Raw genomic sequence first — 24,884 nt, forward strand, 5'->3', positions numbered from 1 at the left:
GCTTTGAAGATTTTATTAAAAGAAAAGGCCGCTGTGCAACACAAAAAATAGTGTGGTCACACTAGCAAATATGTTCTGCTTATTGATTCAAAGTTATTAAACTCAGCTCATTTTTTAATTTTTTTTTAACACGAAATTTGCTTGAAGAAATTTAGCAACGTCTATACCGTTTGCTGCAACGCAAATTTAGCTTTTGATTTAAGGTATCGAGAGAATCAGTTCAGCATGACTTCAAAATATTACAGATATATTATTTTATGTTTAACCAGAAGTGACAAGTTAAAATACTGACAAGGTTTGTAACTTAGCTTCGCGTACCTTAAGCTGGAAAAATCGGATCTTTTTTTTTTTTTTTTTAAAAAAAAAGTGCGGCACAAATTTGAGCTAACCAAAGATATTGGTATGAATGACCGAATTCGTCTAACGTCTTCCCTTTTAAGCAGATGTTGTTTTTGAAAGTGTTCGAACCAATTCAAACAGTTTGATAAAAATAGAGTGAAAATTCGTATTTTCAAGCATACTATAGTCGAAAAAAGTTGTTCATTACTACAACTTTTTTACTATTAGTAACAAAAATTTCAGCTATGAGAAATCCTAAAGATATCAAAAAAGAAACTTAATATACGATGTTCGTTAAAAAACAAATTTTTCAGTTTTTTAAAAAAGTTCTGATTTTAAAAAAGGTTTCAATAATCAGGTGCTTAAAACCAATTAATAAAATTTGCAACTTTAAACTCGCTTTTTGATGATAATATTGTAATAATTATTCTTCAAAATACATTTATAAAATTGTATACTTGGTCTACTCTTTTTTAAATCCGTCATGAAGATATTATTTTGTATCTTATTTTTCCACGTGACATTTACCCTGTTTGTATGCTTTTATGTTACTTATTTGAGATAAAATATATGTACATTTCTCGTTTAAAAAGTTCTTGCTGTGTTACTTGCAATTACTTTCAAATATTACATGTTAAATTATTGAAATAGTGTCTAGAGTCAAACTGGCTTCTGCAATCGTCATGAAAGCCCTCAATTCTTGAACTAACACTGGCAATTTTTGAACTTTGTACAGACCCTTCTCGTAACGAAAAATGCAAATCATTATTGGTTAAAATGTTCTTGTTATTATTGTTGCAGCCAATACTAACTTTATTGTAATCATTTTGAGGATGGCTCATTCCACTGTCTGGACTTGCGCTATTGTTCTTAGCACTATTCTTATTTTCGTTATTAATTTCGTCATCTTCAGCTTTTTTATTGTTATCAATATCTGTTAAACAACGATGATCATTTTCATGTTCTTGACATCCGCTATTAAAGTAAGTTACACTCAACCCAGTACCGTCTGCCCACGGTTCACTTGTTATTGATCTGGAGAGAAAGGACAAAATGTATTGACAAGCATATTCGTTCTTATTGTAATCTCCGTCACCATTTTAAAAGTTAAAGCTATCGTTTATTTGTTATTGTTGTCATCATTCTTTATTATTTTTATTGTTCATAATAAAATTAAACTTAGCAACCGTGTTAAAAATATTTTTTGAATATATGTATTTGTTTTATGAGACACTTAGAAAAACTAAGAAAATGTTTAAAAATTTTACTTCGGATTTTTTAAAATTTTATTCAATGAAAAGAAAACTGTTACCTATAATATACACAGCAAAATGGCGTTAATAAGTTCTTTTTTTCATCTTTTATCGTTTTATCTATTGTTACTGCTTCTTGATAAAACGTAATTAAATGTAAGGAAAACTTTTCATCAAAATTAATCTTTTTTAATAATCAAATTATAATTTTACGCACACATACCTGATGCTATTTGGTTTTTCGTCTCCGCTATCAGATTGAGGCTTGTCTCGCTGTCTTCTATTCTTAAACCAATTCGATACTTGAACTAGAGTCAACTCAGTCCTCTTTGCTAAAAGTCGTTTATCTTGAGGTGTAGGATACTTATTACTCTCGTACCAATCTCGTAGTACTTGTCTAGACTTTTCTTTAAAGCAATATACGGTTTCCTCTCCATCCCAGATAGTTCTTGGTAAAGGGTATTTTCTTCTAATTCTGTATTTTTCAACCGCACCAAGGGGTCTACCTCTCATTTTTTCTGCGTCCAGGTAATGAGCATCATGCCACATTTGTTGCAAAACAGGATGATTTTCAGGTTTGAATTTATGACTCTCTAGGAGAACGTACAAGTCTCGGTACCGTTCTTGGTGCATTGCCACATGCGCTTTAGCTTTGACGACTTGTTCGCTATTTCGAACAATATCATTCCGTGGAATAGACCATAAAAATTTTGCTAAAGTGTTAAAATCTTGACTTTGTATAAGCGCTTCACAAACGCAATCAATTTGGTCATAGGTATAGTTAATAACTGCATTGACGTGTTTTTGTAGTTCAGATGCGTCTAGACTGCCAACGGTACTCATGCTATTTCCCTCTTTATCGTATATTTATAACCATGTAATTAACTTTACCAAATTAAATTGAAAACCTAGATCAAATTCTTCAGTGTCAAATAACGGAAGTATATAATAACACAAATAAGACAAACACAGCAACAGTTACTTGTTAAATATGAGCCTCTAGATTTTCTATCTTGTTATAAACTTAACAATTCATCTTACCTTGCGTTTCAAATATCACAAAGTTTCTCGTTTCAAATATCTATGCGTTACTGACGCTATAGTTTCTGCTTTTTTTAAGTGTATTGTCAAAAGCAAAATTTTCTTTCAAAACAAATCGCGCTGTGTTAAATAAAATATGCAAGAACAAACATTCCTTATTGAAAGAATTCGTGACTTATTATGCTTTAAGGTTTTTTTAAAGGGTAGCTAAGTGCAAATTATTCACGCATATTTAAGTCACGCTTATCAAGTCACCTGTGAGAGACGCCATACAATTAGCAATCTCAAGATTTTCAAAACAGAAATTTTTTAAGTTTTATATTTTACTAAATTTAAAAACATATTTTTGTTTAGGTTGCTCTTTGATATTCGTTAATTAGTTTTAAATGCGATAAAAAAATTTACATCCCAATTTTTTAGTTTTATTCATCAGCTGAACTACAAGTGGTATCTTCATGTTGTAATTAAGAAGAAACTGATTGGATCATTTAATTCAAGTTGCCGTATCCTTGTAAAGCAATTATAGAATGAATTTAAAATCAACTTTTTTTCAAAATTTTGTATTTTATATTTAAATGTATTTTACGGTTTAAATTAAATAAAATGGTGCCTTTTATATTGCATGCAAGATATTGTTGCCAACGGACGATAAACTTTGAGACGTCATCATCAAGTAATACAGTAAAAAATGTCTGCTGTTGTCTATGATATCAAATTACCTGTATTAAACTATAAAAAGTAACTTCTAAAGTTAAAAAGATTTTCCAAACTTATGTTGTTAAAATAAGGTAAGGTACATAGTTCTGTATGCAGAATGAAATAAACGTTTTATTCCTTGAAAAAGGATTATAAAAGATTAAAGAGGATGAGACAAGATAAGATAAGAGAGGATAAGAGAAAAATAGAGAACAATAGAGAAAAATAGAAGCTAATAAAAAAAAAAAATAAATAAAAGAAAGTTTTAGAGGAAGAAATCTTTATAGGGCATTCTTATTTGTGTTATTAGGGAAGCGCAAAAGTATCACAGTTTCTTATTGTAAACAGTCTTAAATGAGTAGAGAGTTAATTGAGGATGATGGTAAATCTTATCACAAGAGTTATATTACGAAATGGTAAACTGTATCTAATAAATTATATATAAATACTACAGCATAAATAATATAGTATATAGTTGTAAATATATTTAAATACTTTTTATAAATATATATACTTATTCGATATGTACTAATATATATTTAGTGTGAACATTTTAAAAGTTGTAATTAACAATACATTTATCAAATAAATGTAATACGAGTTACGAATTTAAAAAAATTAATTAAAAACATTTGTTTGGTTAACTAAACGCGTTCTTTATGCACAAATATGCATGGGTTAACTTTGGCTGTTTCATAGTTAATCTAAAATAAATTGTTACGCCTTGGAGTATGTTAAGAACTTTCGTTAGATGGCTTTGTTAGTTTTATACCCTCAGAAAATGGTAGCTCATGGTTGGCTAATGTATCTATTAGGCAATCATGACTAGATAGCTAAATCTAGAAACATTTTTTCAAGAAGCAAATGTGAGCTCTTTAAGTGAATGTGCTAACAAATGTCGAACTGCAATGCGCCTACCTAAACCCCATAATTAAAATCCGGTGAACAGGGAATTCTTCCTGAAAACACTATTTTACTATATTTGCAAAATGTGGACTAATCTCAAAAATTCTAGGCTAATTAGAATAGCTTGATGATAGGAAAAAATGAATGAAATTGAAATAAAAAAATGAATGAAAATGAAATGAAAAAATGAATGGAAATGAAATAAAAATTTTTGAAGATATAAAAAAAGTAGCAGTTATAACTCTAAATAATTAAAGAAATCAAAGTTAAAGAAAAAGAAAAGAAAAGTTTGATAGAGTTTGATAAAGTTTAATAAAGTTCAATATACAAACTAAAAGCAAGTTGTGTCTATGCAACCTCAGCTGTCTGATCTCGAATTCTTCGTCATCTTTACCAAAAATCCTAAGCTGGCAAACCATTCCTCATACTTCAAATATGGAGGGGGGAGAGGGTACTAGAATTCGAGTTTTAGACATGGATAACTTTGATTTAATTTCAATTTTTGGATGTTCCCAATGTAAACAACGTTTATGGTGTTGCTTGAAAATTTAAAATATCAATTCGCTAGTTAAATAAATGTCAAATGTTCTTACTAATACGAAAATTTATATACTCAATGCGTAAAAAGAAAATGTGCTGTAAGCTGTTGCAATATTAAGTATCAGTCTCAAAATAAGGTAGAAAACTTTTTGCGTAAGTAAAATATTGAAGTGTCGATTTTAGGAATTTTTTTTAGATAATGAAACTTCAAAACTCAACAATTTTCCACCCATATTTCTAAGGGTTCTCGATTACCCCAAAAAAATCAATATCCGTTTTTATGTAGAAGTCTCAATATAAGAATGTTCAGACTTCTACATAAAAACAATTAAAAACAAACACTATTTAAAAAAAAACAAGCATCAAACCAACTTACAGCTTAATATGGTACAAACGTATTTTTTCCGCCATCATTTTTATTACTTACAATTTGCCATATAGCAGTTAAACTGACTTTTTTAATTTTTATGTTTGATAAGGTAAAGCGCCATGGTAGGAAGCACTATAAAAAATCTATGATATGCTATTTATTTAATAATGAATCAAATTTGCTTACAACAGTTCCACCTTGTTGTACTATGCTCACATATACTAGCTTAACCACATGGTACAGATGCTCCACCACATGGTACAGATGCGCATCCTAATTTGTTATGCTCACATACACCTTTACCTTTACATTCTTTACAATGATTTTTAAATTTAAGGTGAATACAGAACCCTTTTGTAGACCTACCCTCACTTAAACATTCTCTATCTTGCACCATTCTACTAAGCTCACATCAATACTTGTTTTCTTCGCTAATGAATAATCTCTACAAGTAATGCATGTCTTCAACTCTTTTTCATCTTTGATAAACTGCTCCTTCTTTTTATTCTTCGTGCATCTTGCACAAATTTTTCTTTCCATTTTTTATACAACAGAACTTTTTTTAATTAATTTTTTTCAATTCTACAATGGTTAAAACTTGACCATGTGTTGTTGTTTGCATAATGGTTGAAAATGGTTGAAAATGGCTGATGCATGTTGGGACTTTTTCTGGCTAATTTTAAACATAGCTTAATGATTAAACATATGTTCAAAATAGACTGAAAAAAAGATTTCAAAAATTTTAAAAGTTTTTAAAGTTAAAAATCATGGTTAAAATGAGCTGAGCCTTTTTTTTGAGGTCCCGCCTTTTACAACTACTGAATCGGCAATAACGGATATTTTACTAAATTACACAGTTAGTTGCATCTCTATAGACACACGTAAAGTTTTGGATGTTGTCCGATTACCCATATTGTAAATAATGTGAAAACATTTATAAAATGACAGAGCCATTTGAGAAAACTAATTTGGAGATTAATCACCAGCAAATTCAGTAAGTTTTATTAAATTAGCACCAAAAATGCACCAAAATTATTTTTGCAAGATCCATTAAGTCTCAAATAAGGTACAAAATTATAATATAAAGTTTAATAGAATTAGAAAATGTAATATCTCTAGTTTTGAGGTAAAAATTTAATACAACACCAAAATGGGCTTGATCACAAAAAAACAATAGTTTGATTTAAAATTTATTTGTAGTGTCCATGATATGAAGATTAAATTTAGTTAAAGAAAAAATGGTTGTTTTTTAAAAACGTACAGATATCTTTTTCTGAAACAATATTTGAATGTTTTTAGGTTTATAGCAAGCATTTTTTGTTTTACTGAAAAATACAACTAAGTTTCATAAAAAAAGTAATTAATTTAATAAAATTAGCTTTCTAAATTTCAAGCATTTTTGACGTTTGTTATTTTTAATTAGTAACAATGTTTTTTTTAACAATATTTTTTTTTATGAGCATTTGAATATAGAGGACATGAATTTTTTAAGAAGCTTGATAGAAAAGTCGAATGTTCCATCTAAAAGCACAATACAATTTGCCGCTAAATTAACAAAGCGTTTTTTGGTGGTCAAGTAAATAAAGTCAAATATGAGTAGGAGTTGAGTCAACTAGAATATATATATATATATATATATATATATATATATATATATATATATATATATATATATATATATATATACACTACCGTGCAAAAGTCTCCGCTCATTTGTAATATTTCAATAAAGTAACAAAAGTTTGCAAGAAAATTGCGTTTATTTTTAATTGTTTATTAAACAATGAATTAGACAGTAAATACAATACATTTTAGGATGATTTTAAATATATAAAATCAAGAAAATGTTAATATACAAAGTTGTAAATGTTAAATTTTATTTTCATCAATATGAGACCCCTTGGAGCGTATAACAGCAGCACATAATCTTGGCATTCGGGCTAATAATTTATTCATGGTTTCCGCTGTTATCTTATTCCAAGCTTTTTGCAAACGTTCCCATAGCATTTGCTGATTAATAAAAGATGTTTCACCTGCTTCTCTGATCTTCCGATCCAGTTCATCCCACAACTTTTCGATGGGTGATAGATCTGGTGATTGAGGAGGCCAAGTCATAATTTTGCAAACTTTTCCCCTTTCTTTTAGTTTCAAATAATTTTTGCATAATCCAGATGCATGTTTTGGATCGTTGTCCTGCTGCATGATGAATCCTTTCCCAATTATACGAATACCAGATGGAATCGCGTGCTTAACCAAAATATTATGGTACATGTGTTTATCCATGGTAGATGTGATTTTAACTAAATCTCCAGTTAACCCATTGCCAAAACATCCCCAAAGCATAATATTACCACCTCCATGTTTTACAGTACTTTGTATACATTGAGGAAGCACTCTTTCATTAGGTAAACGCCTAACATGCACGCGACGTCGGGTACCAAAAAGTTCGAACCTACTCTCGTCTGTCCATAGAACTTTCTTCCAATCTTCTAATCCCCAATTTTTATGCATTTTTGCCCATTCCAATCTTTTCTTCTTATTTACTGCCCTCAACAAAGGTTTACGTGCAGCAATGCGTCCAATTAAGTTGACTGATCTTAGTCTTCTTTTTACAGTATCAGTTGATACTGGCTTTACCCTTGTTTTGTTGAGTTCTGCTGTTAAAATTGTGGCTGGAATTTTTCTATTTCTTTTGCTGGACACAACAATAAACGTATCTTCTTGCCGTGATGTAACTCTTGGTCTTCCAGAACGTGATCTGTCACTGTTGGAACCAATATCATGCAATCGTTGTAGAGCATATCTCACACCTGATTCGGATATTTTTAACCTGGAAGCAATTTTTCTATATGAATAACCTTCTTCACGTAAAATACATATTTTGCCACGAAGTTCTTCACAATATTCTTTCTTTACTTTCACCATTTCTCAAATTCTTTATTAAATTCAAGACATTAAATGCGCACACTAATGCCATTTTCAAGTATAAATATAAACATAGGTCTATTAAAAGCAACCAATTAAAATTACTGAAAACATCCTTACCATGCCGGAAAGTATCATGCTACTGTCAAACCTAAGCTTACAAAAAATATTTTGGTTAAAACTTTTGTGTAGTTTTAAATTTAATAAAGAATACTGAAGAACTTTATATGTATTTTACGTGAAAAAGGTTATTCATATAGAAAAATTTCTGCCATGTTTTTAGCAGCAGAACTCAACAAAACAAAGGTAAACAAAATTATTTGAAACAAAAAGAAAAGGAAAAAGTATGCAAAATTATGATTTGGCCTCATCAACTTTTTATATTAACATTTTTTTCTTTTTATATATTTAAAATCATCCTAAAATGTATTGCATTTACTGTTCCTTGCAAATATTACACATGAGCGGAGACTTTTGCACGGTAGTGTATATATATATATATATATATTAGGGTGTCCCGTTTTCAGGGTCACATTTTATTTTGACTGCTCCTAGCATTTTTCTGCTGTGTATATGTGAGAAAATGAGATCTGTAAAGTTTTAGAGCTCTAACTTTATTTTTGTGACTACACAAGCCACATTAAGTTTCAAAAATCATGATTTTTGGGTGAAAAAAGCCTATATTTACAGTGCTTGTGTAGTCACAGTTTGAAAGATGCAGGCTAATCTTATGTTGAACCATGTACTACTAACCCTCATTAGTTAGAAAAAAATTAGGAGCAGTTTGAATAAAACAGTTAGTTAGGTTTGAAGTGAGTTCAAAGATACGCAGTAGACACAATTTACCCATTTTTATGCGGTTTGACGCGGTTGACAAAATCAAACAAAATACTGATCTAATCATTATGAAATGGGTCTAAATCGATCTCCGAACCCCTTACACACCTAATTAGACCAACAAAAATTCAAAATCGGTTAAAAAGTACCAATTATATGTTTAATTCTATTTATATATTATACTAGACATATTTTAACCACTAATTCTACAACATATTAACATTTTCTTTTCTTTCCACCCCTTGGGGTCTTCCAGCCTTTCTTTTCTGGTCCACTGCTAGGAGAAAATCTTGCCTCAGCTCTTCATCATGGCTTCCATCAACAAAGCCCTGTATAAGCTTAACAATCCTCTCTGCAACATCATTAGTTACAGGAATGTTAGAGATTAAATCCTTGGGCTTTGTGTAGCCAGACAATCTGTTCCACTTACTAGGTGGAATCATCATCCATTTAAGCTGCTTTATCTTTATTTTAAGCTTTATTTTTACTTTAAGCTACATCATCCATTTAAGCTACTGGCTATCCATTTTTAAGATGTTAAATATCAAAATGGATTCTGAATCACCAAACCCAGACAACCTGGGGCTCTCTTCTTCTTTGTCAATGAAACCTGATAAATTAACCTTCTTATACATTAATGACAGAGGATCTTTTTCCTTTGAATCATTTATCATCAGGGTTCTTTCAGCCATTTCAGTCTTTTCCTCATCTGACACTCCAGGATCCAGTAAACTAAATGGGATCAAAGTTGGATGAAGATACCATGTATAGTTTGCAAAGCTATCGAGAAAATCGGCTGCAACATTAGGTCTGCTCTTCATGTATGACTTCATCTCCCAGATTGCTTCTATGTCATGTCTTGAAGAAATTGCAGTCTGAGACGAGGTTAAAAACCGCTTTGCATAATGCAATGCTGCAAACTGAGAGATGGCCTCAACTTCTCTTTTTATAGAAGCTGTGTAAACAATATCTGTCATTTGGCTCAGAATTTGCAGCTTCATGAAATATATAGCTTGTGCCATAAACCTTGATGATGAATTGCTCCAGATTGTCGCACTTACAGTTGATCAATCTCTGGGGATAAATAGAATTGAACAATTTCCGCTAGCTCCCAATAATTACCTCAGGGTAATTTGTCTTCATCCAACAACTTTGCGATGATTACTAGGGATACTCTAGCAGCACTGTCAAGTTGTTGATATACTCCATATTTGAATTTGCAAAGTTTATTTTGTTCAATCTGAATAAGAGAAAACTCATCCAAAAGTTTCTTGAAGAGTTGATTATCTGGACTGAGGTTGTCCTGAAGAGCTTTGCAACATTTTAAATATGACACTCATAGACATGATGTCTGCAAGCAAGATGCATAACAGGTCTTCCAAGATAGATGTTTAAGCTGGAATTTACTCCTTTTTTTTTTTACCTGTATTTGACGCAGTGGTGTCAAATACTAGACCTTTAATGTCTTCTTTGAGTGAGTTTTCTTCTAAAATCTCAATAATCTTCTCAGTATGACAAGCTCCAGTAGAATCAGTGATAGGAGGTACTCTAAGCAAAAAATGTTTTCCATCACAAGTTACACTCAATGCTAAGCGCTCTCTTTTGTGTTTCTTTCCATAGTATACTCTTTGACTAGCTTACCATCATCATGAAGAATCATGTTTGATCCAGCCTTTGCTTTTAAAGCTTCCCTGGCTTCCTCCACTGTTTCCGGTATGACCTTTCTACGAATTCTGTGTATATTGGATTTTGACATACCTTTACTGGAAAGTCCATTTGTATCAGCCACCTGCTTTAAAATATTGGATTGAGCTCTGATGCTTACATGTTTAACCTTCGAAACAAGGACAGTATATCCTACTATGCCAGCAGATGTAGATGGTTGTGGATCTATCTCATCATTACTCAAGTCTGTATAATTAGAGGTGTCTGTTTCCTCTGAAGATACTTCTGTTTCACTTGAAGATGAAATCTGCAGCTCAGACTGATAACTCTGGTCATGATCTGCTCCAGACATTCTTACTCTTGCCTGTTGAGATCTTTGAGCAGAATAAATGTACCTTTCATCTTTCTTCCTAATGTACATTTTCCTGCAACTTCTTTGATCATTTATGAAAATGATATCTTCTGCCTTGTCTTCCTGAGATCTTTTCTTATCTTTCTCTAATATTTGTATCACATCACTGAGCATAACATCAAAAAGTACAGAAAAAATATTGTCTTTGAAAATTATAGTCTTTTCTTTAGTGTTTTGCCTTTTTTGAAGAGAAATCAGTAATTCCATCATTTTCTTCTGCACTTTGTCCACTCTATATATTGGAAATCCACAGCAGAGAAGGGTGTTATCTTTGATCTTAGGATTTTAGATCAGTATTTTGTTTGATTTTGTCAACCGCGTCAAACCGCATAAAAATGGGTAAATTGTGTCTACTGCGTATCTTTGAACTCACTTCAAACCTAACTAACTGTTTTATTCAAACTGCTCCTAATTTTTTTCTAACTAATGAGGGTTAGTAGTACATGGTTCAACATAAGATTAGCCTGCATCTTTCAAACTGTGACTACACAAGCACTGTAAATATAGGCTTTTTTCACCCAAAAATCATGATTTTTGAAACTTAATGTGGCTTGTGTAGTCACAAAAATAAAGTTAGAGCTCTAAAACTTTACAGATCTCATTTTCTCACATATACACAGCAGAAAAATGCTAGGAGCAGTCAAAATAAAATGTGACCCTGAAAACGGGACACCCTAATATATATATATACCACAAAATGTTGCATGCTATCCCTGCATGAGAAGTACATGATTATGTTTCATGAAGGTACCTTATTGAATAAGAAGAACGAATTGGTTTCCAAATGCAGGCATAGAAATAAATTTCTCCTTTCGAAGTTTGATACAGGCGACAAGGCCTAAATTATTTCTTTCTTTCTTTCTTTTTTCTTTTCTTTTCTTTTCTTATCTTTCTTTCTTTTCATTTCTTTATTTCTCAATTGCTTTCTTTCATTTCTTTAATTCTTTATTGCTTCCTTTCTTTATTTTCTTTCTTTATTTATTTCTTTCCTTCTTTATTTCATACTATCTTTCTTTCTTCCTTATTTTTTCTTTCTTTCTTTTTTTATTTTCTTTCTTTATTTCTTTTCTTCTTATTTCTTTAATTCTTTGTTTCTTTCTTTATTTCCTTTCTTTTTTTATTTTTTTCTTTCTTTCGTTATTTGTTTATTTCCTACCCTCCTCTTTTTTCTATTATGACGTCAGAGCACACGATACAGTAATTTTTGTAATTTGGTTACGGTTTTTATATATTTTTGATTTGTTTTTCATGGATGATTGCCGTTAGGCATGAAACTTTAAGTACCATACATAGTTGTTTTTTCTTCATTATATATATATATATATATATATATATATATATCTTCGGGATGAGTTAATACTACAAAAGAGCCATCTAATTTATCGACATTCACAGAACAATGTAAATTTATGAAACAGGAGTTTGTTTTATGTAAAAATACTAGATAGACTGAAAGTTTGCCAAAATTATGTAATGCTTTATAACACACGTCAACAATTAATGAGTTCAACATCTCAACAAAATGTTGAAAATAACACCTCATCAATAAAATTTTGGACAAAATTTAAAAACTAATATTTTAAGAACTACCCAGATAACACACTAGCATCGGCCCGATATCGGCGCGACGTCCGTATTTAATCGGCTACAGATGTAAATTTTATATATTTTTGATAGGCGGCTGCTCATCGGCAGGACGTAAACAATGACGTAAAAATGACATTGACAATTTACCTTATTATGATGAATAAGCTAACGAATAGCCGATCAGGAGTTGTCCGGAAAAAATACAAGTTATATATGACATGTATAAAATATATTCTATAGTAAGGTATAACAATAAAGATATACTTGATAGACTCAATCAAATAAGAAAACAGTATATCATTATAATAAATACATATCATTATAATAAATACTTATAGCTATATAATACAATTAATATAGGTTGTTTGTTGTATAAATTATTGTATGTTTATGGGATTATTATTTACATTCATTTTTGTCATTTATATATTACTTTTTAAAAGTGTAGACATGGCAAAAAAAGTTTATAGATAAACTTTAAGTAAAAAAGCACACACACTTATATTTATGTTTAATTCAAAAGTTAGTAAAAATACATTCAAACAAAATATCTAAAAATAGCACAATTTGATATATATATATATATATATATATATATATATATATATATATATATATATATATATATATATATATATATATCAAATTGTGCTATTTTTAGATATTTCTTATTATGCATTTTTTGCTTCATTTGTTGCAGGTTTTGCACGCTTTGCATCCCAAGAAGAATAAACAAAAACGAATTTTATCGAAGCTTTATAATTATTGCTAAAATAAATCCTCTGCATTTATCCCAGGCTACTGTCTCTTGGTCTCCTCTCGCCTTTTACGACCTCCACCTCTATCAGATGAAACACGCAGCCATGTTTTTATAGCTGACTCAATTTCAGCGTTTTTGGCTTCCTTCGTCATGGGATTTGCACGTACAGAATCTGTATAATATATAAATATGCTATAAACCCTTTGTGTTTGCAAAGCAGTCGAAATATACTATATCAATACCAGTATCATTTCAAAAAATACATAAAAGATTAATAACCTGTCACAAATCACCATATGAAATTATATATGCCACTAAATTACAACTTAAACTGAGGAAATTTTCCACTTTCAATTATTCTAATAGTTTTTATATCAATACTTCATAAAATACAAACTGCAGATTTCCATAAAATGTAACCCTAAAATTAACAAATTTTGTAAAAATGGAAACTTTAGGACTCATTACCATGTTGTTACCATTGTATTTTTACAATAAAGCTGTGATGTAATGGTTTGTATATCTGAAAAGATCACAAGTCAGTGGTGCAAGCACTCTAAAATAAGTTTTGTTGATTCTATGCTTGCACATGAATTTAGATTTTTATTTGTTGATTTTTAATAAATTTTATTAAAAAAGAACATAAACACTGATAAGCATTTTAATGGAACTATTTGATCACAAGATACTAGTTTTGCAGGACAAGTCACTTGACTACTTGAAAACTAAAGTCTTCTTTCACAAAAACACTCTTTTTCAAACAATAATAGCAAAGTTTTTCAACTAACTCAAATATATACATACAATTATTTAATAACCACAAACAATGTCCTTAAGCTGCAGGACAGAAAAAGCATGCTTTTTTCCATGGCCCATGAAATTAAAACTGTTTGCCAAATCATCAGTCATGATCATTTTCATTATTTGAGCCTTTATGTCATCATTCTGTTTTTTGACTTCCACCAGCAACTTAACTATATCATCTAAATATAATTTGTTTTCCATTTTAAATTAAATCAAATCTAAATTAAAAGTTTGAATACATCTTTTTTGGACTTTTATATGTTTCATTCAGCACTCAATCGTCAACATTTTTGAATTTACTATCTTAATTAAATAACAAATTTAAATATGTTGATAAAACTAGAATGCAAACCTAATCAACATTGGGTACAATATTTGTATACAAATTGTATCATTATTTTATTACGTAATGGGATTTATTACACACTTTTTTATCAAATTTATTAATTTAAAATAACTTATTTTAATGACATACTAGCAATTGCATGTTAAGTGCGTGGTAGATAATTAGTTGTGGTTTTTAATGGTGTTGCATAACGAAGTGAAATTTCAGGCAAGGTTTGCATCATTCTACTTGATGAATCTTGTGTCTCTTCTTGATTTTCATACAAATCTGATTGGTCTGTTGTCATTACTTTACACAACATAGGAGTTTTATCGTCACAAATTCGATTGGAAATACTTTTGTCAGATATTTGGGGTGGTTGTGGTGGCAGTAGAAGCTTTTTAACACCTGATTTCTTTTTGGCAAGAGATTTATTAAAAATCTGAAAATCATCATCATTGTCAGAATAATCTTTATTAGCCTTTGGATTTTTTTTGGACAAAAATTTATCAACATTAATGTTTGGACTAGCATTATTCATACATTCATATTCACCATCTATGTAACCATAATCATCATTAGGAAAATCATCAACATTCTTCTTCCTTCGTTTTGCAGAACTTCCCTTTTCAGTGTTGGACATAGCTGTATCTAACTCAGATGTAATCTCAGCTTTCTTGGATTTTTTACTTGCAGTTTCATAATCACCTTAAAATAAAATACACTATAGTGTCATTTCTATTCATTTCATTCTACAAAAAAATTATAAAAACAATATTTGTTATGAAATTAACAATTAAGATTGTCTACATTATTTAAATTTGGATTTTCAAATACTATTTGTATACCAGAAAAAACACAGCATCTAAAAAATGTCATCTAAAATATTTTATTCATAACAGGCCCAAAGATAGGTGTCCATATTTAGCAATTAACTTTGTATCAAAGTAAAATAAGTAGCTATAAAGGTAGACAAAGTATACTAGCCATATATTCCAAGACATTTAACAGTAAACTGCAACCAATCTGTTCTAGGTATTTGAAGTGACTTAATTGCTTTTATAATTTTATGAGTGGGTGTTGATTTAGGTGGCCAAGCACAACGTGTTAGGTTCAGTGTTAGCCATGACAATGGCACTGCATTCACCTCTTCACCATCACTTGTTTGAAAAACAACCACTGCATACTAATAAAATCCAAAAATATACTTACAGTGCTTGCAGTACAGAAATTAGAACTTGACCAACGATTAAAAATCTTATTAAGCATATAAAACAAACCAATAGTTGTATAAATGAAACATTGCTATATAAATGAGATAGCTACTTAGGATATTCAAATATTACCAAAAATTAATAAATATTGTGAGAAGAAATATCTTATACCTGAATAATAGTTAAATATTGTACAGGTGGCATATTTCAAAAATTAGATCCATTTTTACTTACCCACATTTAAAAAATAAGAAAAGTATTTAACATACTTGAATGTATTACATATACATAAAAGTACAGCTTCTTAGAATTATAATGCCTTATAAAATTTAAATTATTTGTAATACAATATTTTATGACTCTTTAATAAGCAAGAGTTTAGAAAAGGAATTACAACAAAAGAATTGTTTCCACAAGGTAAACATACACAGTTTTGAAAAAAATCCTCACTGTCAATAGTTTCATAAGAACCACAAGGATCTGAAACATGTAAGATATTTATATTAGATGAAGGTAAGGGAGATATATAAAAATCCTGAATATCTTTAAAAAGTTCAACAACAATTTTAAATTTGAACTGGTTGTCAATCAAAACAATGTTGCGTACAAAGCATGGTTGTCTATTTAATTTTAAAAAGCAATTGTCACCTGGAGATGTTGACAAAACTGTTCCATTTGAAAGTCTTAGTTTACAATACTGTTTTAAACAACATACACCAAAAGGCACTGGTCCAATATTGTGTTCTTTTTGTGGTCTAAATACTGTCTACAAAACTTTGGACTTGCAAGAATAGAAATTGCTACAGATAAAAAAAAAGAAATTTTCATACAAATTTGCAGGTAAAACATCACGTAATACAATGGGACCAGTATAAAAAAGAAACTGCCTAAATTCAGTTGCTTTCCATCTCATAATTTCAAACACAGATCTAGGCTTTCGGGCAAACTCTGTGGGCATGTGAGTAGCACATTCCACCAATAAGGAAGAAAGTAATTCAATTTTCTGAGCTGAGCACTTAACACTTTTAGGACCCTTTAACCAACAGAGTAAAAGTCTGCGAACTACTCCTAAGCACACTAAATGCATGTAACCACAGGGAAAACCTGATACCATGCTAATTGGTAATGAGCACAGTGGTGAAAGCCCTAAATGATGATCTTCATCAACTTGCCTGTCAAACTGGGCATCAGTTCGCAATTGTGCATTTAATGCCTGAAATGTAACCTTTCTATTCCATTCTCCTTCAACTCTGCATTTATCACAGCCAAAGTACCCACTATGTGATTTTATACATTTGATCATAGCTCGGGCAGGGGCATCACATACAAAACTGTGCAAAGCAATTTCATAATGTACACCTGCAATAAACAAACCATGACTGACTAAATTGTTACAGTCTATTACAAACTTTTCAAAATATTCATTTAAATTCACTGGTTTGCTATTGCCACTGTATACACCTACAACAAAAGGCTTCTTTTTTCACTCTGTCTTACAATGCACAAAATAGGCCACAAACAAGAATTACTACTCTTAAATAAAGGAAGACCATCAATACTAAACTGCAATTCAAGTTTTTTGGATTGCAGTTCACCTCTTTAGATAACTTCTCAACACCATATTGGATACCTAAATGCAAATACTCTCCTCCACTTCTAAGAGCAACAACTGAACTATTTCTAGGCAAGTATCACAATGAATTGCTATTAGATGCTTGTATGCAAAAGAATATGAGCATCTAATAGCAATTCATTGTGATACTTTTTAAGCAGTTTTAACAAAGCAGTGATGGCAACACTGGTAATATCAAAAGATACAGCCCAATTACACAGTTTTTCAATAAGAGTATATTTGATATCATCAATTTCTTTGTTACTTTCAGCATCACTAATGTTAATTGCCTTATAGTAGGTATCACTATCGCATATATCAAAATCTATGTCTGCCTCAATCTCGTGTTTTGTAATGTTTGAGAAATTACTCTCTTTATTATTAATCAAACCATCTGTTGTAATACAAGAATTTTCATCAGACATAGATATTGTATTTATTGTATTATCAGCAATACTATTATTGTCATTTTGACCAAATAAAATTATATTTGAAAGTTTCTTAACATAACGAGCACGTGTCCAATAAGATTCAGTTTTAATTACGTTTTCCATGTTCTTTACTTCTTTGACAGTTTTCTTTAACCTAAAAATAATTACACACTTTTTTATACACTCAAATAATAATTTACAATTGCACTTTTCAAACTTGCAACTTCATTATAAAATATAAAACAAATGTATACATTTCTCAATCAATATCTTTTTCTAGGCTATATTTTGAAGGAACTTTATAAATACATTAGCATAAAATTAAATTTTTATTTAAATAAATTTAACAACGAAAATGTAATAGTTAAATTTATATATATATATATATATATATATATATATATATATATATATATATATATATATATATATATATATATATATATATAATAAAAGATGATTAGAACCACTCAAGTTTATCTCAAACATTCACAGTATTAGAAAAATCTTATGTATATTATAAATAAATATAATATATCTCTTAGTAATATGAATACCTAGTTACCATCATTCTTATTGAAACTCAAATTTAATTTGGTTGAAATGGATATTCAATTAATTCAAGAAATGGAATTACAAAATCAACATTGGAGAACAGCTCAGCGAATTGTCCTTAATAATTTTTCAGATGTTGAATGTTGTCATAAATTTCGATTACCACGGCATAAAATCTTAGAAATTATTAACACTCTAAATGATGATTTGTCTCCAATAACAGATACAAACAATTCTATTTCATCAGAAACAAAAGTTCTTGTTGCTCTAAGATTTCTAGCTACAGGAAGCTTTCAAAATACTATTGGTAAGAACTTTTAATATGTATAAGTTTGTCTTTGATATGTAAAACTGTAGTAACAATGCTAAAAAAAAATTAAATAAGCTAATGCTTCACTTTATTCATATCGACTTTTGCAAATTAATCCAAAAGGAAGTGTATATGTGTCATTGTGGATTTTTTAAGTCTCAAAAAACCAAACATGATCTTTAAAATTAACCTAGCAGTTTTATTTCAACTAAATTTTATCACTAAGCGAGGTTGTATGTTTTGCATATAACCATAAATGTATAAAAATATTTTAGTAAATATAAAAAAGAGGTTTCTAAATCTGAATTGAAAAAAACTATATTTCTAAAAATTTATTATTATTTAAATTTAGGAGACACTTCTGGGATAAGTCAAACAAGCACCAGTAGAACAATTCATCAATTTTGTAAATTTTTTATTCAACACTATAGCTACCTTGTAAAATGGTACAGTAGCCAAGAGGAAATGGCTGAGGTAAAAAGAAGATACTTTAATGCTTGTGGAGTTAAAGGTCTTTTGGGCCTAATTGATGGTACAATGGTACCCATCAAAGGAGACACTGGGCCTGATGAGCCAGCTTTCATTTGCAGGTAAAAAAAGTTTGTAAATGTTAACTACTGTAATCTATATGTAGGAATGATACAAATAGATTGAATAATAGATAAATAATGATTGATGATCTCCATGCAGCTATGGGTCTATAGCTATTGCTTAGCTGCCGCAAGCAAGAGGCTCTTTTTTTTATAGCTAGAGACTTTTTTCTTAAAGAGCATACGCTTTGATGTTTTTTTTTTAAATAGGCCCTTTCAAATATCATAAAGGAGGTGTTAAATTTGAAGTTATGCTACCAGATGCAAACATTTATTTTATTAATTTAGATTTATTTTCTATAAGATTTAAAAAAGTTTAGTTTTAGTTCTGTACTCATAAAAAACTTTATTTTATAGAAAGGGCTATTCTGCTATAAATTGCCAATTTGTTGTTGACCCGGATGGACAGTTCAGAGATGCTGTTATCAAATTTCCAGGATCATGTCAGGACGCTTTTGTTTATTCAAATTCAACTTTGAAACAGAAATTGGAGGTTGATCCAGCTTCAGGGTTTCTTTTTGGTGATTCAGGCTATGGGTTATCACCTGTCATGATTACTCCATTTAGTCCTGCATTAGACCCTAAAGAAATATTGTTCAACAAAACCCACTCAAGTGTTCGAAGTGAAATAGAACGTTGTTTTGGACGTCTTAAAAACCGATGGAGGTGTCTACATAAAAGTGGTGGAACACTTCAATATACCCCATCCAAGTGCTGCTCAATAATATTTACTTGTGTAATACTCGAAAACATGTGTAATTCACTCGGTTTAAAAGATCCAGATACCATAGAAGTTGTTGAGGATGCAAATGATGGTAACACTGAAGATAATGGCAACTGTTCTAGTGTTGGTCGAAGACAAACCAACCAAACTCGACTTGGTATAGTTAGAAGAAATAATTTAAAAAGCTATTAGTTTTCCAATAGACATCACTGTGTCTCATGAAGTATTTAAAAAAATAATCTTGTTTTATGTAAAAACTATGTTGATATGATCAATAATAAGAAATAAAGTCAATAAAAATCATCTATCAGTCGACAATAATAAGTTTACATTTAATAATAAATTTACATTAAGAAATGTAATTACATTTATTGATTATTTGAGATAGCTGAAGCAATCTCTTTTATGGGACTCACAATCTTTTCAAATGAGTTCGCAAGATTTTCTGTTGATTCAGCAATGCGTCCTAAGGTTACAGCAATACTTTCCAAAAGAGGTTGATCAGTTTGCCTTGTTGGATTAAAAGCAGACGCTATTTGCTGTCCGGTTGCAACAATTTGTTCACCAAGCTTAGACATGTTGCTCATGTAATTATCCACATTTGATGGCGATAGTTTCCGTTTTTTAGATGTCTTTATTGACTTCGATTCAACATCCTAAAATTATTTTTAAACTTAATCTTAATCCACGTTTATAACACATTTTTAAACTCAATATTATTAATAAAGAAAAAATATTTAAAATTTTCATTATTTATATACATTTTTTATTTATTTTTGAATTCAGTTTTTATAGTTGTTTAATTTTGTGTAAGGAAGAAAAATTTTGGATTGCCAAAGAAAAAATACCTTAGATTTTAAATAACTACTATTACTATTATTACATTATAGTAATGATGATAATAATAATAATGATTAAAAATAGTGTATAAAAGATAATAAACAAAATAGTTTTTTTCACATTAAAAATGTTTTGTTTTTATGTTTATGGACAAAATCATTTGTAATGTACCGCTTTTGTTAAAATTGTCTCAATAGATATTTTATCTTCCTTTGTCGTAGATGGAGAAGAACTAGTTAAAGTGTCAGAAATCAGCAGTTCTTCTGTAGTTTTAGTTGCAGTAAGTGAATCGTATGATGTTGTAGAACATTGAAGAGTGTCAACACCGCCGGATATTCCCTACATTAAAAAATTATTATTTTAATGTGCAAAGCAAAACTTTGAAGGGCTGCTGGGTAAAATAAACGACTAAAGTATTACCATGTATGAAACCTTTGGCATTTTAGACACCATTTGCTGATCGATAAAGTTGAGCTCTTCCGAGCATTTCTCACCTCCACCAGTTTTATTCATACTAAATATGATACGAGCTGCTTTGCCTTTGCTCTCTGATTTCTGGTCAGACAACTTCTTTTTACATTGGAGAACCGTGCGATCTGAACCAATCAGGGAAACTTGGTCTGCAATTTTGCTCCAAACATCATCTTTTGTAAATTTTGAGATAGCTGGAAATAATGTTTATGTAATTTTAAAATTATAGGCGTTAAAAGTCTTATTATTAATATTACATACTAAATCTTAATAAATAAATATCTTTATTACAAGGAGAAAACTTTCCATCAAGCAATTGCTTTTTTTCGTTGTACAGCTTAATCAAAAGAGTCAACTGTTCATTCGTCCAATTTTCAGCTCTTTTTTTGCAATCTTTATTGCTTTCTGACACTAGAATAATAAGTTTTGTCGAAATATAAGCAGCAACATATTTACCATATCGTTATACTAAAATAACATAATAGAACTCAATACATAAATATATAATATATATATAGTTATATTACATATATTTTATATACATAAAATCAAAAAAAACCTACTTCTAAATAGTGAAAAGTTATTTGTGTTACTTTAATGAACTTGATTGTGTCAGCTATTTTGTGATAACTTCATCAGATATTATATATTGATCCTGATCCGTCTAGACATTGGGTAATGTGTACATTTATGTCTTTAAAATTATTTCCTTATTAGTTCATTTCTTGAGTAATTAGTAGATTAAACTAATTACTCTTGAGTAATTAGTAGATAATATTAACTGCTCAAGAAATTCTTGAGAAATAATAATGTTTAAAAAAATAATAATAAAGTAAAATTAATATAATAAAAATGATAATATAAAAATAAATAGCAGTAGAACTACTTTCTTTATATCAAATTATGTTAAACATTAGCGTAAGTTTTGTCTTAAGTTTTTGCGTAAGTTTTGCGTAACTCAAGCGCAACCTTAACTTTACGCAAATGCTGCGAGAAAGTTGTGAATACCAAATAGTTACGCAAAAAATATTTTGCGTAAGTTTTTCGTAACTTTAGCTCAGCTACGCAAGAGTTACGCAAAAGTTGTGAATCCGCACCCTGTTCTGGCACTGCATTGATATTGAAGGCATGTTGGTACATATTTGAAATTTTCCAGTCAACTGTATAGATCTATTTCTATGTGCCTGCCAAATTTCATTAAAAAATATTCATGACCACATACCGTACTTTTCGACCCAGTGGAGGTACCATTTCCACCTCTTTTAGCGTTACTGTGACTGTTACACTTTATAAAACTGTTTCTGCTATTGTTACTGTTACTTTGTTATAAATTCTGTTGTTGTTTTTACAGTTACCAGTGATTTTCATTCGGTTTTAAAATTTCGTTTCTGTTCCGGAGGTGGCTTAATATTGAAGGCATGTTGGTACATATTTAAAATTTTACAGGCAACTGTATAGATCTATTTTCTATGTCCCTGCCAAATTTCATCAAAAAATATTCATGACCACATACCCTATTGTTCCACGCAGTTGAGGTATGTATTTCCACTTCCGTTACATAGTGTTAGGGGGAGGGGCGGTTTTTGACTGTAGAGAATTCAGTATATTTGTTTTTTTTATTCATTATAATGATATATTTTATTAGAACTGTTATTTATATATTTATCTTTCATTGAAATTCATTATTAACGATAAAAATAAGGCGAAAACGCTGAGGTTTTTAATGTATTTAAAGATCACCTCCATATATATATATATATATATATATATATATACATATATATATATATATATATATATATATATATATATACATATATATATATATATATATATATATATATATATATATATATATATATATATATATATATATATATATATACATATATATATTTAATTATTGTAAATATTGCAAAAAAACGCGATATTTTTTTATGCATGTTTTATAAAATTTTATTATAAATTTTACTATTACGTTTTAATCATTAAAAATACTTTGTTTCTTTAATTCGAAACTTTTTTAGCTACGTTTTTTAATCGTTTTGCACATTTCACTATGCAAAATCATGCGCAAATTAACAAAGATTCTATTACAAAGCTGCCGTTTACCGAACGCGAGTTTTATACGAAAGTTGCATTTTTCTTATGCAATGCTTCATAAAAATAATGTTACTTAAATGAGCGTAACTTTTGTTGTAATAATTCTTTTTTCATAAAGTTTTCACCATTTTATTACAAATTCAGAGCTCTTTCGAACCATATATAAAACTTGAATAAATAAATGGTTTGAAATTTTTACACACGTACCTACTATATTTTGAAATTTTCAGGCTTAAGACAAGAAATGCGACAATTTGCGCACGTTTAGTATGATTACGCCTGCGCACTGTAAACACTCACAGAACAAGTCATTTTATGGTGCGTTCGCAGACATCAAGCCGATGATGTTTTACGATGAAGCATAAGTTAATTTATTTTATTTGTCGGACCAACATCGGGCCGATGAAGTAAAACGATGCCGATCTAATGCTGATATAAAACATGTCGGCAAGACATCGGGCCGACGTCCATGTGTTATCTGGGTAATAAGTTTTATTATTTAATATTTCAGCTGTTAATATATTAGTATACGTAGTTTATAAATATATTAAAATAATTTTTTCAAATACCATATTTAGCAAAATATTGTATTTGAAACAATTATTTTAATATATTTTAGCAAATTTGTCGGACCAACATCGGGCCGATGAAGTAAAACGATGCCGATCTAATGCTGATATAAAACATGTCGGCAAGACATCGGGCCGACGTCCATGTGTTATCTGGGTAATAAGTTTTATTATCTAATATTTCAGCTGTTAATATATTAGTATACGTAGTTTATAAATATATTAAAATAATTGTTTCAAATACCATATTTAGCAAAATTATTAAGTTTTTTTGAAAGATGTTTTATTTGAGTAAGGAAAATTTCTTTATTCATCTTTGAATAACAATATCTAATTCTTGCTTCAAGCTCTTCCAAATTCTCAGCTCTCAAATTATTCTCGTACACTAGCCGTTTTAAATAACCCCAAAAGTGTTCAATTGGTCTTGCTTCTGGAACGTTAGCTGATGCAACAAGAAACTAAGAGCTTGTCCTCGTACTTTTTACGCAAATTGTATCTTACTTGGTCAGAACATTGAGAAGGAACAGCGGCAAAAAACCTATTATTACCAGCTAATGTACTATTGTTTAAGGTAAAATAGCTTTCATCATCCATAACAAAATCCATTTTTTTGAAAATTCGAATGTTAGTCATTGTTTTTAATACTTGGGAAATTCGAGTTTGACTACAGTTAAAAACTTGAGCTACTTTCTTTTGGAAGCACCCTGACTTGTTTTCAAAAAATGCAGCAATCTTTGGAATATTTTCTTTAATAGCTACCTTAGCGATTCGACCACTTCCAACTTTTCTTTATAGAGATCCATTCTCCAATTTTGCGATTTTATCGTAAGCAGTTGATCTGGGTAAACCCCATTCCATAAACTGCTTAGCAACAAACGCTTTACCTTTTTCTCGATTTTTTTAGAAAAAAAGTTCCTTTACTTTGACCATTTCATTTTCAATATTTAAATAATATTTTTAACTTAATTAAATTAGATTTAAATAGATTATAAAATCCTCTTTCAA

The 24,884-nt window shown here is 29.7% G+C and overlaps 5 protein-coding genes across 6 annotated transcripts; all 5 read right to left on the minus strand.

Moving 5' to 3' along the window:
• Nucleotides 1-728: 728 nt before the first annotated feature.
• Nucleotides 729-2,826, minus strand: LOC149883896 (homeobox protein six1-like). Of its 2 annotated transcripts, XM_090096985.1 has the most exons (3): nucleotides 2,634-2,739; nucleotides 1,816-2,500; nucleotides 729-1,374 (listed from the first exon to the last, which is right to left on the minus strand). In XM_090096985.1, the coding sequence occupies exons 2-3, from the start codon at nucleotides 2,433-2,435 to the stop codon at nucleotides 960-962; spliced, it is 1,035 nt and encodes a 344-aa protein (XP_089953111.1). In that variant the 5' UTR covers nucleotides 2,436-2,500; nucleotides 2,634-2,739; the 3' UTR covers nucleotides 729-959. The 2 variants fall into 2 exon arrangements, with proteins under 2 accessions (XP_089953111.1, XP_089953113.1); XM_090096987.1 differs by having other exon boundaries at nucleotides 1,816-2,826.
• Nucleotides 2,827-5,371: 2,545 nt separating this feature from the next.
• On the minus strand, nucleotides 5,372-9,350 carry LOC149883897 (uncharacterized). The gene is made up of 3 exons (XM_090098656.1): nucleotides 9,202-9,350; nucleotides 7,377-7,975; nucleotides 5,372-5,457 (listed from the first exon to the last, which is right to left on the minus strand). Exons 1-3 carry the CDS (start codon nucleotides 9,348-9,350, stop codon nucleotides 5,372-5,374), a joined length of 834 nt encoding a protein of 277 aa, XP_089954782.1.
• A 3,964-nt stretch (nucleotides 9,351-13,314) lies between these two features.
• LOC149883898 (uncharacterized) lies at nucleotides 13,315-16,977 on the minus strand. The gene is made up of 7 exons (XM_090098657.1): nucleotides 16,522-16,977; nucleotides 16,323-16,440; nucleotides 16,102-16,154; nucleotides 15,448-15,646; nucleotides 14,611-15,168; nucleotides 14,136-14,314; nucleotides 13,315-13,503 (listed from the first exon to the last, which is right to left on the minus strand). The coding sequence occupies exons 1-5, from the start codon at nucleotides 16,975-16,977 to the stop codon at nucleotides 14,624-14,626; spliced, it is 1,371 nt and encodes a 456-aa protein (XP_089954783.1). The 3' UTR covers nucleotides 13,315-13,503; nucleotides 14,136-14,314; nucleotides 14,611-14,623.
• A 399-nt stretch (nucleotides 16,978-17,376) lies between these two features.
• Nucleotides 17,377-18,460, minus strand: LOC149883899 (uncharacterized). Its single transcript, XM_090098006.1, has 2 exons — nucleotides 18,275-18,460; nucleotides 17,377-17,871 (listed from the first exon to the last, which is right to left on the minus strand). The coding sequence occupies exons 1-2, from the start codon at nucleotides 18,286-18,288 to the stop codon at nucleotides 17,382-17,384; spliced, it is 504 nt and encodes a 167-aa protein (XP_089954132.1). The 5' UTR covers nucleotides 18,289-18,460; the 3' UTR covers nucleotides 17,377-17,381.
• A 2,684-nt stretch (nucleotides 18,461-21,144) lies between these two features.
• LOC149883900 (uncharacterized) lies at nucleotides 21,145-24,512 on the minus strand. Its single transcript, XM_090098658.1, has 3 exons — nucleotides 24,428-24,512; nucleotides 21,499-21,618; nucleotides 21,145-21,401 (listed from the first exon to the last, which is right to left on the minus strand). The coding sequence occupies exons 1-3, from the start codon at nucleotides 24,510-24,512 to the stop codon at nucleotides 21,145-21,147; spliced, it is 462 nt and encodes a 153-aa protein (XP_089954784.1).
• Nucleotides 24,513-24,884: the final 372 nt, after the last annotated feature.

This window comes from Hydra viridissima, unplaced genomic scaffold (genome assembly GCF_058129835.1).
Source record: "Hydra viridissima isolate aposymbiotic clone 2 unplaced genomic scaffold, HvirCarnegie_v1 scaffold_9, whole genome shotgun sequence".
NCBI lineage: Eukaryota > Metazoa > Cnidaria > Hydrozoa > Anthoathecata > Hydridae > Hydra > Hydra viridissima.

Coding starts and splice junctions, on each gene's coding strand:
- LOC149883896 (XM_090096987.1), bottom strand. CDS start 2,435: ATGAGTACCGTTGGCAGTCTAGACGCATCTGAACTACAAAAACACGTC. Junction 1,375..1,815: donor GAAAAACCAAATAGCATCAG/GTATGTGTGCGT, acceptor CTTTCTCTCCAG/ATCAATAACAAGTGAACCGT.
- LOC149883897 (XM_090098656.1), bottom strand. CDS start 9,350: ATGATTCCACCTAGTAAGTGGAACAGATTGTCTGGCTACACAAAGCCC. Junction 7,976..9,201: donor AGCCATGATGAAGAGCTGAG/GCAAGATTTTCT, acceptor AATTGCTTCCAG/GTTAAAAATATCCGAATCAG. Junction 5,458..7,376: donor TAAGCACGCGATTCCATCTG/GTATTCGTATAA, acceptor ATCATTGTAAAG/AATGTAAAGGTAAAGGTGTA.
- LOC149883898 (XM_090098657.1), bottom strand. CDS start 16,977: ATGATCAAATGTATAAAATCACATAGTGGGTACTTTGGCTGTGATAAA. Junction 16,441..16,521: donor GTCCCATTGTATTACGTGAT/GTTTTACCTGCA, acceptor AAAGTTTTGTAG/ACAGTATTTAGACCACAAAA. Junction 15,169..15,447: donor TAAATGTCTTGGAATATATG/GCTAGTATACTT, acceptor TTTTATTTTAAG/GTGATTATGAAACTGCAAGT.
- LOC149883900 (XM_090098658.1), bottom strand. CDS start 24,512: ATGACTAACATTCGAATTTTCAAAAAAATGGATTTTGTTATGGATGAT. Junction 21,619..24,427: donor AAACAATAGTACATTAGCTG/GTAATAATAGGT, acceptor TTATTATTCTAG/TGTCAGAAAGCAATAAAGAT. Junction 21,402..21,498: donor TGATGGAAAGTTTTCTCCTT/GTAATAAAGATA, acceptor CATTATTTCCAG/CTATCTCAAAATTTACAAAA.